Genomic DNA, 15,476 nt, shown 5'->3' with positions numbered 1-15,476 from the left:
AGGGAGAAAGCGAACGGAGAGGTAAAGCTTGTGATAGGAAGCGAGGTGCGAAATTTTTTATAGGGGCTTCTAAATGACAAATGCTTCCGTTTCCAGGAAAAGTTTGTAAAGCACTGGAAGGAATATTACCGGGCAGGATAAGGTCTGCCGGGCCAGCTAGTATAGTATATATATATAGTATATATATATTTTGGCAATTTTAGCCCAATTTTAACAGCTAGAAGCTTCAAATTTCACCGAATGCTTACGTATATAGCATATATTGTTGTTTGAAAAAATCATAGAGATCGGTTGTATATATAGCATATATCTCATACAACCGATTGTTCAGATAAGAAACTTTTCGCAATTTCTACCCCATTTTAACAGCTATAAGCTTCAAATTTCACCGATTGCTTACGTATATAGTATATATTGTTGTGTCCAAAAATCATAGAGATCGGTGATATATATAATATATATATGATGGTATATATAGTATATATATATAGTATATATTAGGCCGGGTCGATTTGTGGGGAGGGAAAAAAATCGCCCGTTGCTATGTGAAAATCATATTCTAGGGATCAAAATAAGAAACTTTGCCGAAGTAACCATAACTCTAAAATGAATCCTGATGTCCCCCCTTAGGGTCGTAGGGGCAAATTTTGAAGAATCCCACTTTGAAATGCCTATGTTTTTTCTTTTTGGAGTTTATTTTTCTCTTTAGAAATTTATTTAGTCAGAACATATGTAAATGAAAAAATGAATTTAACTTAGTAATAGAAAAGAAATTAAAAAAATTATTAGAAATTAGCGTTTTTACAACCCCCTTTTAGAACCAAGGCATCACTGTGATGCATTTGCATGTCGTAAACATAGTTGTGTGGGTTTTTTATTCAACCGTTTTAAAAAATGAAGGTATCACTGTGACACAATTGCAGATCGTAAAATTGCTTGTGTTGTTTTTTTAAGCCAACACAAGACACGGAAGGTAGAATTGAAATTGTCCCTACCCAAAAGTTCGACCCAAAGGGGGGGACATCAGAATTCGTTTTAGAGGTATGGTTCCTTCGGCAAAGTTTCTTATTTTGATCCCTAGAATACGATTTTCACAAAGCAATGAGCGATTTTTAAATCGACCCGCCCTAGTATATATATATATTTTTTTGCGATTTCGGCCCCATTTTAACAGCTAGAAGCTTCGACTTTCACCAAATGCTTACGTGTATAGCATATATTGATGTCTGAAAAAATCATTGAGATCGGTGGTATATATAGTACATATCTCATACAACCGATTGTTCAGATAAGAAACTTTGCGCAATTTCTTCCCCATTTAAACAGCTAGAAGCTTCAAATTTCACCAAATGCTTACGTGTATAGCATATATTGTTGTCTGAAAAAATCATTGAGATCGGTGGTATATATAGTATATATCTCATACAACCGATTGTTCAGATAAGAAACTTTGCGCAATTTGTGCCCCATTTTAACAGCTAGAAGCTTCAAATTTCACCAAAAGCTTACGTATATAGCATATATTGTTGTCTGAAAAAATTATAGAGATCGGTGGTATATATATTATATACCCCATATAAACTGTAATTTTTGCCCCTTTTTTACGACTACAAGCTTCAAACTTCATCAAATTTCATCAAATAGTTACGTTTACGTCATATATTTTTGAAATACGTGATTAGTAGTCATAGTTTTTACATGCAGACCACAAAAAACGTGAAGCTTTGCATCCTCACACAAAGTACCTACCTATTTTTTTTTTATTTTATATTTATCTTAAAAATCGTTTAGATATGTTCAAATTTCACCAAATGCTTACGTGTATAGCATATATTGTTGTCTGAAAAAATCATTGAGATCGGTGGTATATATAGTATATATCTCATACAATCGATTGTTCAGATAAGAAACTTTGCGCAATTTGTGCCCCATTTTAACAGCTAGAAGCTTCAAATTTCACCAAATGCTTACGTATATAGCATATATTGTTGTCTGAAAAAATTATAGAGGTCGGTGGTATATATATTATATACCCCATATAAACTGTAATTTTTGCCCCTTTTTTACGACTACAAGCTTCAAACTTCATCAAATTTCATCAAATAGTTACGTTTACGTCATATATTGTTGAAATACGTGATTCGTAGTCATAGTTTTTACACGCAGACCACAAAAAACCTGAAACTTTGCATCCTCACAGAAAGTACCTACCTGTTTTTATACTCAGTTGAGCAGAGCTCACAGAGTATATTAAGTTTGATTGGATAACGGTTGGTTGTACATATATAAAGGAATCGAGATAGATATAGACTTCCATATATCAAAATAATCAGGATCGAAAAAAAATTTGTCCATGTCCGTCCGTCCGTCCGTCCGTTAACACGATAACTTGAGTAAATTTTGAGGTATCTTGATGAAATTCGGTATGTAGGTTCCTGAGCACTCATATCAGATCGCTATTTAAAATGAACGATATCGGACTATAACCACGCCCACTTTTTCGATATCGAAAATTTCGAAAAACCGAAAAATTGCGATAATTCATTACAAAAGGCAGATAAAGCGACGAAACTTGGTAGATGAGTTGAACTTATGACGCAAAATAGAAAATTAGTAAAATTTTGGACAATGGGCGTGGCACCGCCCACTTTTACAAGAAGGTAATTTAAAACTTTTGCAAGCTGTAATTTGGCAGTCGTTGAAGATATCACGATGAAATTTGGCAGGAACGTTACTCCTATTACTATATGTACACTTAATAAAAATTAGCAAAATCGGAGGAGGACCACGCCCACTTAAAAAAAAATTTTTTTTAAAGTAAAATTTTAACAAAAAATTTAATATCTTTACAGTATATAAGTAAATTATGTCAACATTCAACTCCAGTAATGATATAGTGCAACAAAATACAAAAATAAAAGAAAATTTCAAAATGGGCGTGGCTCCGCCCTTTTTCATTTAATTTGTCTAGGATACTTTTAACGCCATAAGTCGAACAAAAATTAACCAATCCTTTTGAAATTTGGTAGGGGCATAGATTTTATGACGTTAACTCTTTTCTGTGAAAATGGCCGAAATCGGTTGATGCCACGCCCAGTTTTTATACACAGTCGTCCGTCTGTCCTTCCGCATGGCCGTTAACACGATAACTTGAGCAAAAATCGACATATCTTTAATGAACTTAGTTCACGTGCTTACTTGAACTCACTTTTGATACCCATTCGTTTGATACCCATATTGTACAAACAAATTCTAGGGTCACCCCTGTTCCACCTTTGTGGCGATATCTCGAAACGGCGTCCACCTATGGAACTAAGGATTACTCCCTTTTAAAATACTCATTAACACCTTTAATTTGATACCCATATCGTACAAACGCATTCTAGAGTCAACCATGATCCACCTTTATGGCTATATCCCTAAATGGAATCCACCTATAGAACTACGGCCCACTCCCTCATAATATACTCTTTAATGCCTTTCATTTGATACACATGTCATACAAACACATTCCAGGGTTTCCCTCGGTTCATTTTCCTACATGGTTATTTTCCCTTATGTTGTCACCATAGCTCTCAACTGAGTATATAATGTTCGGTTACACCCGAACTTAGCCTTCCTTACTTGTTTATTTTATATTTATCTTAAAAATCGTTTAGGTATGTATATCTGTTCACTATATATTTCTTATCTTATACATCCCATTATTTGGAGATTACGAACGGGATAAGATTATTGTTCAGCCCCATTCATGAAAGGTATGAAGTCTTCGGCACAGCCGAAGACAGTCCCGTTCTTACTTGTTTTTTTTTGCCCTCACTCCACTGTAAAGAGCATTTCGTTTGGAGTTTTTATTCTGCTATTTGCTCCATGGTCTTTTCATTTTCAGAGCCGATAGCACAAAAACTCCGGAGTAATATAGCATTTTCGGACACTGCTTTAAAATATAGAAACATTCATAAATGAGAGGCTTACTCAGTATCAACGCTTGGACATTCGTCGATTATCATAATGCCATTTTCATCAGCGAATTGCATGGACTCTTCGGAATAAGGATAATGTGAGGTACGATAGGCATTTGCACCAATCCATTTCAATAAATTCATATCACGTGTCAATAATGCGAAATCTAGTCCTTTGCCACGTATCTGGAAATTAAAATAACAAATTTTAAACTGTTATGTTAGTACTTACGCAATAATAAAGAAGCAAATAAAAGGGGGATTCCCTTTGTCTAGCAACGAGGACGGATTGCATGGATTCTTTATATCCTATAAAAAGTTATTCAAGACTACGAGAGCACCCAATTGATAAGTTATGGCATGCATCTGTAAGGAGCATAAAAAACTTCAACATAAAATAACATAATACGGCGAAAAAATATTAAAAACAATTGCTGCAGAAGATTGAGAGGAATACCGATGAAGCCACGGTTGATTTTTATTTCCTACCAAATATATGTATATACATGGGCTTCAGCATACTATAAATTACACGGATTGCATATAATGTTTTGCGTGTATGATGTAAGCGTATCATCCTAATAATTCGTATGCATTTTTCTGTGGGGTTACAAAAATTACGAGAGAAATCAATGTTTAGAAAGTATGTATATCAAAAATTTTCAAAAGCTGAAATTTACCCAGCGTATACTGGTATACAAACGTATTGCAAATGCATTTGGATAACGGTTGTACGTAATGCCATAAATTAATCGAGATAGATTTAGACTTCTTTACATCTCAATTATCAGCATCGAAAAGATTATGATTGCGCCATGTTGCTTGGTCTGTCTGCCGATGCGGAAAGAAATGCTAGGAAATCCACCGGTGCCTTGGAGAAAGAAATGAGAGAATTACACGATCTTGTAAACAACGAACTAGGATTGTGAGAGACAAGATGAAAGCCGGATATTATAAAGCAACTAATTCGGAAAATTTTCTGGAAGGAGATTTGGTGCTGTTATACAGTCCACAACGAAAAAATGGTTTGTCCCCGAAATTTCTGTGTAACTGGGAAGGCCCATACAAGGTTGTAAAACGGATCAACGATGTAGTTTACCGCATACAAACCGTTGGCAAACCACGAAACAAAATGAAAGCAGTTCATTTGGAGAGGCTAGGAGCATTTAAATCGGAAAATCGGGACGATCAGACTTAGGTGGAGGGCAGTGTGGCGAATATTAGCATAACTATGATGCTAGTAAATAATCACAACAACAAAAAAACAAGCAGCTACACTTATGTGCATATACACATTAAATGAAGCAGGCACATTTATGCAGGTACAAGGCAACGAAGAATTGTTACGTTCCAATGACGCGTGAACCCGATACGGATAGAAATTTAACATGGAAATGCAACAACAACGTTGTGATCCTGATATTTATCTAGTTCAATTTCTGATCCATATCGCAGTTCTGTTCGTTTCGTATCCTGTAGTAGATTTTTTGACAGCTATCCACTTTTGAGTTGGTATCACTCATGGCTCAACTATATGGTTGGCTCATCTCTATAGCAACAACATACTTTTGTTCACATTGTCAAAATCAGCGTGTTGGTGTTAGACGAATGTAAGTAATGGAATGGAAACATAAAACTTAGCAGCTTTTGTGTGTAGTAAGAAAATGTTGTCAATGTGTTGGTTTCATTTTGAGTTTGCCATCTCCTTCTGACCATCCCTACTCCAGAGAAATGAAAAAAATAAAATCAGCTGATGAGATGAGCCAACGATATAGTTGAGCCATGGTAGCATTGAAATAAATATGTGTACATATGTGTATACATAAAAGATTTCGCCATATTTAAGAGCAAAAACGCAAAGAGTAAACAACTTGAGGAAAATGTAAGGAAAATAAATAGTTTCTTCACGTGCGAAACTATTTAAATGTTAATAATTCTATCAGTATCTTCCATTTCTGTGTACGTTTCTTCTTATTCTGAACAAAACAGATGTTTTATATTAGTGCTACCAGATCTCATCAAGTTGATCCAGATCGTTCCAATTAGATTTGATCGTGAGCCAGAGCTAGATAAGTCAATGGCACGCTCCTAATATTCCACACACATAACCAGCAGCTCGAAGTGAAGAGATTACCTCACATACACATATGTAGTGATCAGCTAAGAGCAGAAGTTGTTACTCACATATACACACGCATATAACTAAGTAACCAAGTATGAGGTACAACTGTTCCAGAAGGCAAGTTCATGAAAATTCTAGACCTTAAGAGAAATAGGGAACGACACTAACTGAGAGTATAATGGCAGGGCGATGCAAGCGATAATCAGTCAGTTTAATTTAAACACGCTATTAGTCAAGTATAATTGCGCAGTACTACTCCCAAAGTAGTCTAAATAAAGACCATTTTAAATACTGAATATTGGAGTTATTTAGTCATATAGTTATTCATTCATATACAGTTCAGCGATTCGAACGTTAGCAGAAGGTGCATAATTATCAGGAGCTCCCTAAAATTCGATACAGTATTATAGAAACTCTCAGCTGAGTATATAATGTTCGGCCACACCCGTACTTAGACACCCTTCTATTTTTTATTTCTTTTCATTTTGTTCTGCTCTACCTGAAAAATCTAACATGGCGAATATCTACCCAAAATATATTCTTGAATAACGCCAGGCGTCTGATAGTAATAAGAAAAAAACAGTAAAAATCTGGGTTGAGTTGATCACTTACATCGGAATCTTCATGTTTTCCAAAACCGCGAAAGTACACTGGCCGTCCATTTATAAGGAGCGATGTATTGTTCCATGTAATTGTACGTATGCCAACTTTCAGTCGGTAGACATCTAGTAAGTTATTATCGGCAGTGTTTAAAAATAACTCCAATTGATAGAGGTAACCGGGTTCGGGGTCCATTAAGTATGGCCACCAGGGTTTTACTTGTTTTACTTCTAATACGCCTTTCAAATCGCTATCAGACGTTCCGTTAGCTACAATAACGCCTTGTTTGTTACGCAATCGTGCACGCATTTGGAGTGAACTCTCGGCTTCATTAGACGCTGTTCCGCTCACTTTAACTTTGTAATATACGCGTCCCACTGTAAAACATTGCAATATTAACAGTATTAAACACCCCTAACAAGTATATTTTCTGTTTTGAATGAAACGATCTCCCATCATCCTTGCCGGTTCGGCGTTGCACCACCTTCAGTGCCCTTTTTTCTTCTCTTGGTATTTAAACCAAAATTGACAAAGGATGAAGGAAAATTGCTCCAAAATAGTTCTTTTACATTTTTATTTAAACATCCGTTAAGAGTGGTTAATATAGTGCTTTCATTTTCAACTTAACAAAGCAAATTTTTTATAATATACGTATTGAGGCAAAATAAAACGGCTATTTGTGCATACTCTGCTTTCTAGCAGCATATAACTGATTCGACAAACATTTCCTCAGAGCCCTATTACCAAGCCCATTGGGGGTAATATTTTGAAGACTTTTAGACTGCAATTTTGGATATGATGAGAAATAGTGTTTCCTGTAGTATGAGCTATCGAAATAGGAATCAAAATCGCAAGTGGAAGCAGGTTAAGAGAAACACATTTGTTGTATATAATAAGAAGTCCGTTCTTTTCGAATGATACTTTATTAATCAACTCCAAATTTTACAATGCTTATAACTAAGTTGACAAAAATGAGCTCAAAACTAATAATGATAGCTGTAATATGTAATGTTGTTGTTAATTGCGAATAAAGAGATTTATTTATTGGAAGTTGTTTACGGAAATATAGCTCATAATTAGTGAGCGGATGTGGAAAGCGAAGGAAGGGTGTGAGAGGAAATGGTATAAGCAAGAAGAGCATGAGAGTTATTAGTAGAGGGGGAGTCAGTATGTGACTAACGATAATTATTGGTAGCGGGTGTGTCAGTATGTGACTCCTCCGCCCCTAAGACATTTGCGTCCTCGTCTTTTTAGTTGTGTCTTATAGTATCTAGACTTTCGAGCTCCTTTGGTTCCCGATCTCTCGAGCTTTTGTTTTTCATATAGCTTACTCAGTTCATCAATATATTCTTTACTGAATATTTTTATTATAAAATCTATGGGTTTTTGTATCTAGATCTTTGTTTTGAATATCGGTTTCCATTAATCGTAAATGTTCATTCAAAGTTCGGTGAAGTCGCTCTACGTCCAGTTTTTAGGTATGCTGTTGTCGTATGTGTTTGAATGTTCTGTTCTTTTAAAAACAAACGAAGAGCACTGTGTAAAATACACCTTTCGTTGTCAAATACAATTTTGTTCATTATATTATAAGCTTTTATTTAGTTTCACTTTTGTTGTCTGTAATGGAGTCTTGCAAGTTAAATTTGATACACTTCCCGGTGTCCGATTGAGCTGAAATTTTGCACACATGTATAACTCCGATGACAATACAATATTACTTTGTTAGAATTCGATAAATTAATCGATAACACAGTTATCGGTAAAGATTTGTATTTACTTTGGCATAACAGCCTAAGTCCCATACAAACCCGCCGGTACCTATCCGTGGATTGTGATATTTGGACGTGGTGAACCACGCGTGTCACGCGTGGTGAATCTCAACGCTTGCAAAAAGCGGTGACACAACCCTCTGTTGTATTTATGTGTATAACCAACATAGCTGAATTTTTAAGGCTGTTTAACTCTGTAATCTTTTCTGTAATTTATTTTGCTTTTGGAAAAATTACCTATTTGAAAAAAGTGGTTTCAACCTTGCCGTGCGCGGACGTGGTTTTGATCGCTCTTCGAATTGTTATTGTTTTTACTTTGTAAACAAGTTTTATCATTTATAAATATTTATTCATATAATAGAAAACAGTTTATAAGTTTAACTTGGTATTAAATCTTTACACAGTGCAATATACATAGTGGCTTTTTGGGCAATTTAAACATTCAGTCTGTGTGTTCATATATCATAGATTTTCACAAAAAATTGTGATAACTGCATACCGTTTTGTTGGTAACTTCTATTAGCAAGTCATTGTGTGCCCTTTTTGCTTTGTGTTGTGTTCGCTGCTAGCTATACGCTGTCTTGCGATTTGCATCCAGTGCTCCAAAATAACTGTCGCCCATAATTTTTGAACAGCTGTTCAATTTATCCTATACTCATAGTTTCCTTTGCCTATTTTTCTTTTGGGTTTGTTTAACTTTGCAATTATGTTAGATTGCTGTGTCAAGAAGTGCACCAATCAAAAGAAAATTTTCCGTGGTGATACTTATGTTTGTTGTTGGCTCCGTGATAATATGGCTCATGTTATCTGTGCCGGTTTCTCTCACATAGGTGGTCGGGTTGTTGACCTAATATCCAGCAAAATTGGACTGAACTGGACATGTCATGATTGTCGTTCCGTAGAAAATGACATGCGAGCTTTTATGAGGCAAACTCAGAAAGAGTTCAACAACATTTTTATTGGGTTTCGTGACCTTAACGAAAGATTCAAAACGATGGAGGCTCACTTTAAAAAATTGAAAGTGATATCTGAATCCCCAAAACGTAAGAAATGTATGCCCAACAATGACTCCAACATGTCTTCGAGTCAGGGGCAAAGCTGTCCTCCTACGAATGTCCCTTCAACCGCGTTGACTGATACGAACAGGCTTACCAAAGACGTTATGAACAATGAAGCTCAGGAATCTCTACAAGAATCTCCACAAGGTTGTATTGAGACTTCCAGTGAGACGATCTCTGGCAAATTAAACGATGCACGAACTAATAGTGGTACCTTTGCGGCTGTTTGTTCTACGTCACCAATGTTGATTTCGCTGGACTCCCCAATTCATCCTACACCTCCACCGGTATCTTTAGCTCCAACAATAACAGTTACCGATACTGGGGTTGTTGCTAGCGGCCGCACCTTCCCAGCTCTCTGGTGCGCTATCCGCTACTCCTTTGCAGGTGACTGCCGTGCCACCTCGTAGGGCTGTATTTGTGTCCCGATTACACGCCTCGCTTACCGAAAATGACATTGCTCATTACGTTTGCTCTAAACTTGGTGTTGCACCCACTAGTAACATCAATGTGTATAAATTTAGCTTTAAATATGAGAGAGACATCTCCTCATTTAAAATATCTCTTTCAGATGAATATTTCGATAAGGTACTTGATTCCTCTTTTTGGCCCAAGCATACTGTGGTTCACTTGTTCACGAGAAAGGCGAGGGCCGAACCTGTTTTATTACAGCCAAAAAAACGATATGACGTACACAGTAATAACAACACAAAGGTAATTGCTGATCTGTCCCGTCTTCTCATTAATTACCAAAATGTTCGTGGTTTACGATCAAAACTTGTTCCATTCTTCCTTAATTCTTTCAACTTTTCTGCACAAGTTGTAGCTTTTACGGAGGCCTGGCTAAAGCCTGATAATTACAATTCTGAGGTTTTTTCAAATAAATATGCTGTTTATCGGCATGATCGCATCTCTAGAGCGGGAGGTGTCCTTATTGCTGTTGAATCTAACCTATCGTCTGAGTTGATTTCGCTGGACAATATCTCTCATATCGAATTAATAGCAGTTAGGCTTTCATTCGGTAGCTATGGCGTAATTGTTTGCTGTTCGTATATACCACCTCGTTCGGATATGGATGTTTATGCTAGTCATAGCTCGGCCATCTGTGATTTGCATTCGCAGTTGGGAGATAACGATCGACTTGTTGTTGTTCGTGACTTTAACTTGCCAACAGTTAGTTGGGTTAATATAAGTGATACAAACTTTTTAACTCCCACTGCTCAACATGAGTTTCTCAATTGCTTGATAGACTCATCTCTTTTACAGATTAACAATGTTCCAAATAGTGGAAATAAAATGCTGGATTTAGTATTTGTGGAATGCTCGGTGGGTACTGCCCTTACGCGAATACCACCTTTATCCCTTCCAGAAGACCCTCTTCACCCTACGCTAGAGATATCACTTGATATCAGCCTACCCCGTAGGATTCAAGTACAGTCTCGTCCCCGATCTAGATGCTTCTACAAAGCGAATTTCATTATGCTCAATGATCTGTTGGCTTCCCATGATTGGTCGGATCTCTATGCTTGCACTGATGTCGATTCGGCTATCTCTATATTTTACAGTACGCTTGATGGCTTCTTTGATACCTGCATTCCTACTCGCTATACCCTATGTTCGAATAAGCCCCCTTGGTTTTCAAGGCAACTTATCAGACTTAATAACATTAAATCTAGGCTTTATAAGAGGTTCAAGAAATCTGGAGCATCTGCAGACCTCTCTAAATATCTAATAGCTCGTTCGAAATTTCACCGACTTAATCAGCTTTGTTATAAAAATTACTTGAGTTGTTGTAAAGCCCAATTTTTTAGAAATCCAAAAAAGTTTTACAGTTTCGTAAATTCAAAGCGGAAAACTTTTGGGTATCCTTCCTCATTAACCTTTGGAGGTAAAAAAGCTTGCACTGATGACGACGTTGCTGAACTATTTTCTGAGTTCTTTAAGTCCACGTATCCATCCAGTGGTTTTCATTCCGGTCAATATCCCTATCACTTAGATAGCTCAAATTACATTAGGAATCCTGCTATTGATGGTAATATTGTTCTTCAGAGTCTTCAATCTTTGAAGCCCACCTTTTCTCCGGGACCGGACGGTGTTCCTAGTTGCGTGCTTAGGTACTGCGCCGAAAACATGTATGAGCCTATTTTAAAATTATTTGAGCTATCTCTGGGATCTGCGTCATTCCCAGCACTTTGGAAACAGTCTTTTATTATACCCCTGCATAAAAAAGGTAGTGGGTCAAAAGTTGAAAACTACAGGGGTATTGCTAAACTTTCAGTCATTCCTAAAGTCTTTGAACAGATTGTCACCAGTCAACTGCAATATCAGTGTTCTAGTCTTTTATCTGCATGCCAACACGGTTTTATTCGTCAAAGGTCAACCACTACAAATTTGCTTGTATTCACCTCTATAGTTATGGAAGGATTTTTAGCGAACAAGCAAACGGATGTCATCTACACGGACTTCATTAGAACATGATAGGTAGGGATTCAAGGGGTTGTGTAGCGCAATATATAGCTTCTCCAACCCAATTGTCAACCTCACCTTCGAGCGGCGAATCCCGTTTCACTAACAGACGAGGCTCTGGCGACCCCAAGCTCCTCATGGAACTTGGGGGTGGGGAGGGAGGGATGGCCTGAAGGTTTAATGTGGCCATATAAATCGTTCCCGAGATGGTCGGGCCAGCACCTTAATGGTGCTGTGTTACCGGAGCGTATCGGATCTGTATCCGACAAAGGACCATCACATCGATAACACTCCCCAAAGCCTTCGGGGAGTAACTAATCGCTACAACAACAACAACAACAACAACATACACGGACTTCAGCAAAGCATTTGATACCGTCAACCATGAGTTGCTTATTCATAAGCTTGATTTACTGGGCTTTCCGTTTCACCTATTAATGTGGCTGAAAAGCTATCTTTCTAACCGGACCCAAAAAGTCCTGTTCAAGTGCAATCTGTCGGAATCGTTCGGAGTTTCCTCCGGCGTACCCCACGGAAGTCATCTAGGCCCTTTGCTCTTTGCCCTTTTCATTAATGACTTGCCACAGACAATATTATATTCCCATACTATAATGTATGCGGATGATGTAAAACTTTGCTACACTTACTGTCCTACCGATTTGAGTTCCTTGGATCCTCTTCAGGCCGACTTGGACTCGTTCCAATGTTGGTGCACAACAAATTTACTAGCTTTAAATTGCTCTAAATGTAAACATATGACATTTCATCGAGTGAAGCGAGCATTGAAATCTTATGTAATAGATGGTACGCCTTTGGAGCGTATATCTATTGCAAATGATCTAGGTGTCCTTTTTGATCCGAAATTGAATTTTAACATGCATATTTCATCTATAGCCAACAAAGCGTTGGGTTTACTTGGATTTGTTAAAAGATGGGCTAAAGAGTTCGATGATCCGTACCTCACTAAGGTTCTTTACACATCGCTGGTTCGTCCAATACTCGAGTATTGCTCATGCGTTTGGTCCCCTGTTTCTCAAAAGCATATAAAGCGTCTTGAGTCAGTTCAAAAGCAATTTTTGATATTTGCATTGCGCGGTCTTAATTGGGACTCAAGTCTCCACCTTCCTCCATACAGAAGTAGACTTCTTCTTATTAACTTACCCACTCTGGAAAATCGGAGAATATTACTGGGGGTATTGTTCATCCATAAGCTCATTATTGGAGAAATTGATTCCGAGGACCTCCTCAGCCGCTTGTTTTTTGCGGTTCCCCCTAGAATATCCAGACACTACGTTCCTTTCTATTTACCCCTTTGTCGACGAAACTTTGCTAAAAATAAAATTAAAGAAAAAAAAACTTTTTTAAAAATAAGCTTTTATTATTTTGGTTAATAAAATTAACTAAAAAGTAAACAATAAATTGACTCTAAAGAAATATAACACTTTATAAGTTCATTGTAAGCTTAAACGATAATTAGGCTTTTTCGTCTGCGACAAAAAATCTCTATATTGTACATAATTATATATTTTTAACATTAAAACTTTACACCTAAATTATTAAATCTTACACTTTATATCACAGTCCAAATTGTTCTAATAAAAAACGTGTTAAATTTTGATGGTATAATTAAGAACATTTAGGATCTCATTTTCTTGCTATCGCAATGTAACACGCTTTTATTAGAACAATTAGGACTGTGATATAAACTGTAAGCTTTAATAATTTAGGTGTAAATTTTTAATGTTAAAAATATATAATTATGTACAATATAGAATTTTTTTGTCGCAGACGAAAAAGCCTAATTATCGTTTAAGCTTACAACGAACTTATAAAGTGTTATATTTCTTTAGAGTCAATTTATTGTTTACTTTTTAGTTAATTTTATTAACCAAAATAATAAAAGCTTATTTTTAAAAAAGTTTTTTTTTCTTTAATTTTATTTTTTACTTTTTAGTTCCTTTTATTAACAAGTAATACAAGCTTGTTCTTAGGAAAGCCTTTTTCTTAAATTTAATTTAAATATGATTTTTTTTTTATTTTTAGTAGGGCAAAATATTGTTTAAATTAGTTACGTAAACTTTACTTAGTTATTTGTAACGTTTCTCATTCTATCCATTTCTTTTAATGCATCAACATTACAGGGTTTCTTCGAAGTCAACTTTGAACAGTCAAGTTCTTCGATTCGAATACCTGCTAAAGACCTAACTCGGCTTTTGACAGAGAGCACATATAAAATTGTGTCAAACAGTGTTAACTAACTTAAAATCATATTTTATTGTGACTTGGCCTATGTGGCGTTCAGTTTACAACTACTCATTGCAGATCTCTGCTCTGTGTGTTAAATCTGTTTTAAAATAATAGCCGTATTTTTTTTTTAAACGTAAACGTCTATACGCTTATAATTTATATGGACTGCTAAGCTCCAAACTTTAAATACACCTCTGAAGTTGCTGCGCATAAAATGTGTACTAATAAATTCCAATACGCATTATACGTAGATGTAACTGAAATATGTGTTTTTGTTTCACCCCCTACACTAATTCTATGTATTCTATGTGTGTCCACAATTCATCGCAACTGATTTAGCTATATATTATACACAGGCATACAACAGAGGGTCGTGTCTCCGCTTTTCGGTACACGCTGTAGCTGTAGCTAGTTGTTTAACCACTGCTGCTAGATGGGTCTCCTAAGCATTATGTAAGCGAGGATAGGCGTTTTTTTCACGCGCAAACGTAAACCTATACGCGTGTATAAAAAAACACGGCTAATATTCCAACTTTCGCTTAGCTAAAATTCCATCGCCAAAAATCTGTAAAACAAAATAAGAGCCTAACCGCGTTAGCGTTCGTTGTATCACAGAATTTTTACACTTTGAAAATGACGGCTGTTGTTTGCAAGGTTGCATTCCTTTGAGTGTTCGTTTTCACCATCTGGATTAACAAAGTCATGAGCCTGGGCATTCGCGCAATTTTAGTGATGTAAATTGCATGGCGCCAGCACCAATGCGGTGCCAGCTCAATGGTAGCTCATTGACGAAATGACTCCAAGCGAATTTTTGACGCTACTTAGTAGTGAGTGCGTAGTACATTTTACTTGCGCTATTGAGTGAAACGACTTTTGTGTGTCAAGCACGAGTTTGGTGTTATTGGCGCTACTGGCAATGATGACACTGAGCTGTTGGCGGTAGCGCTGGTAGTTCAGATTTTGAATCAGAGAAAGAATTGATGACCCATGTAAATTATTATGGCTTTGGCCGTGTAAATTATTATTGTGTATTTGTATATATTAGATTTAATGCACAATTAATATGTGTGTGTTTGAGCGGCCAAATAATAACAGTAGTATTGACTTATCTTGTTTGGTTGATTTTCCGACAGGGTGGATAAATGATGTATATTGGAACGATTTTCCGTCATCCCTTGTCAAATTTCTTTAAAAAATACAACATTAACACAGCATTCAAAACATCGAACAATCTAGGGCGAAAACTAAGAAC

The 15,476-nt window shown here is 36.4% G+C and overlaps 1 protein-coding gene across 10 annotated transcripts in view; it reads right to left on the bottom strand.

The window, feature by feature from the left end:
* Window positions 1-15,476, bottom strand: part of LOC137244196 (beta-glucuronidase-like) — a 664,948-nt gene that overhangs the window by 12,512 nt on the left and 636,960 nt on the right. For all 10 annotated transcript variants that reach the window (XM_067772845.1, XM_067772844.1, XM_067772848.1 and 7 more), the window contains 2 exons: window positions 6,697-7,061; window positions 3,976-4,148 (listed from right to left, as the gene is read on the bottom strand). In XM_067772845.1, coding sequence (XP_067628946.1) covers window positions 3,976-4,148; window positions 6,697-7,061 — 538 coding nt within the window. The remainder of the gene's footprint in view (window positions 1-3,975; window positions 4,149-6,696; window positions 7,062-15,476) is intronic.

This window comes from Eurosta solidaginis, chromosome 3, assembly GCF_040869045.1.
Source record: "Eurosta solidaginis isolate ZX-2024a chromosome 3, ASM4086904v1, whole genome shotgun sequence".
Lineage (NCBI taxonomy): Eukaryota > Metazoa > Arthropoda > Insecta > Diptera > Tephritidae > Eurosta > Eurosta solidaginis.
Note: the sequence above shows the minus strand (reverse complement) of the source record. Positions and strands in the feature narration are given on the sequence as shown.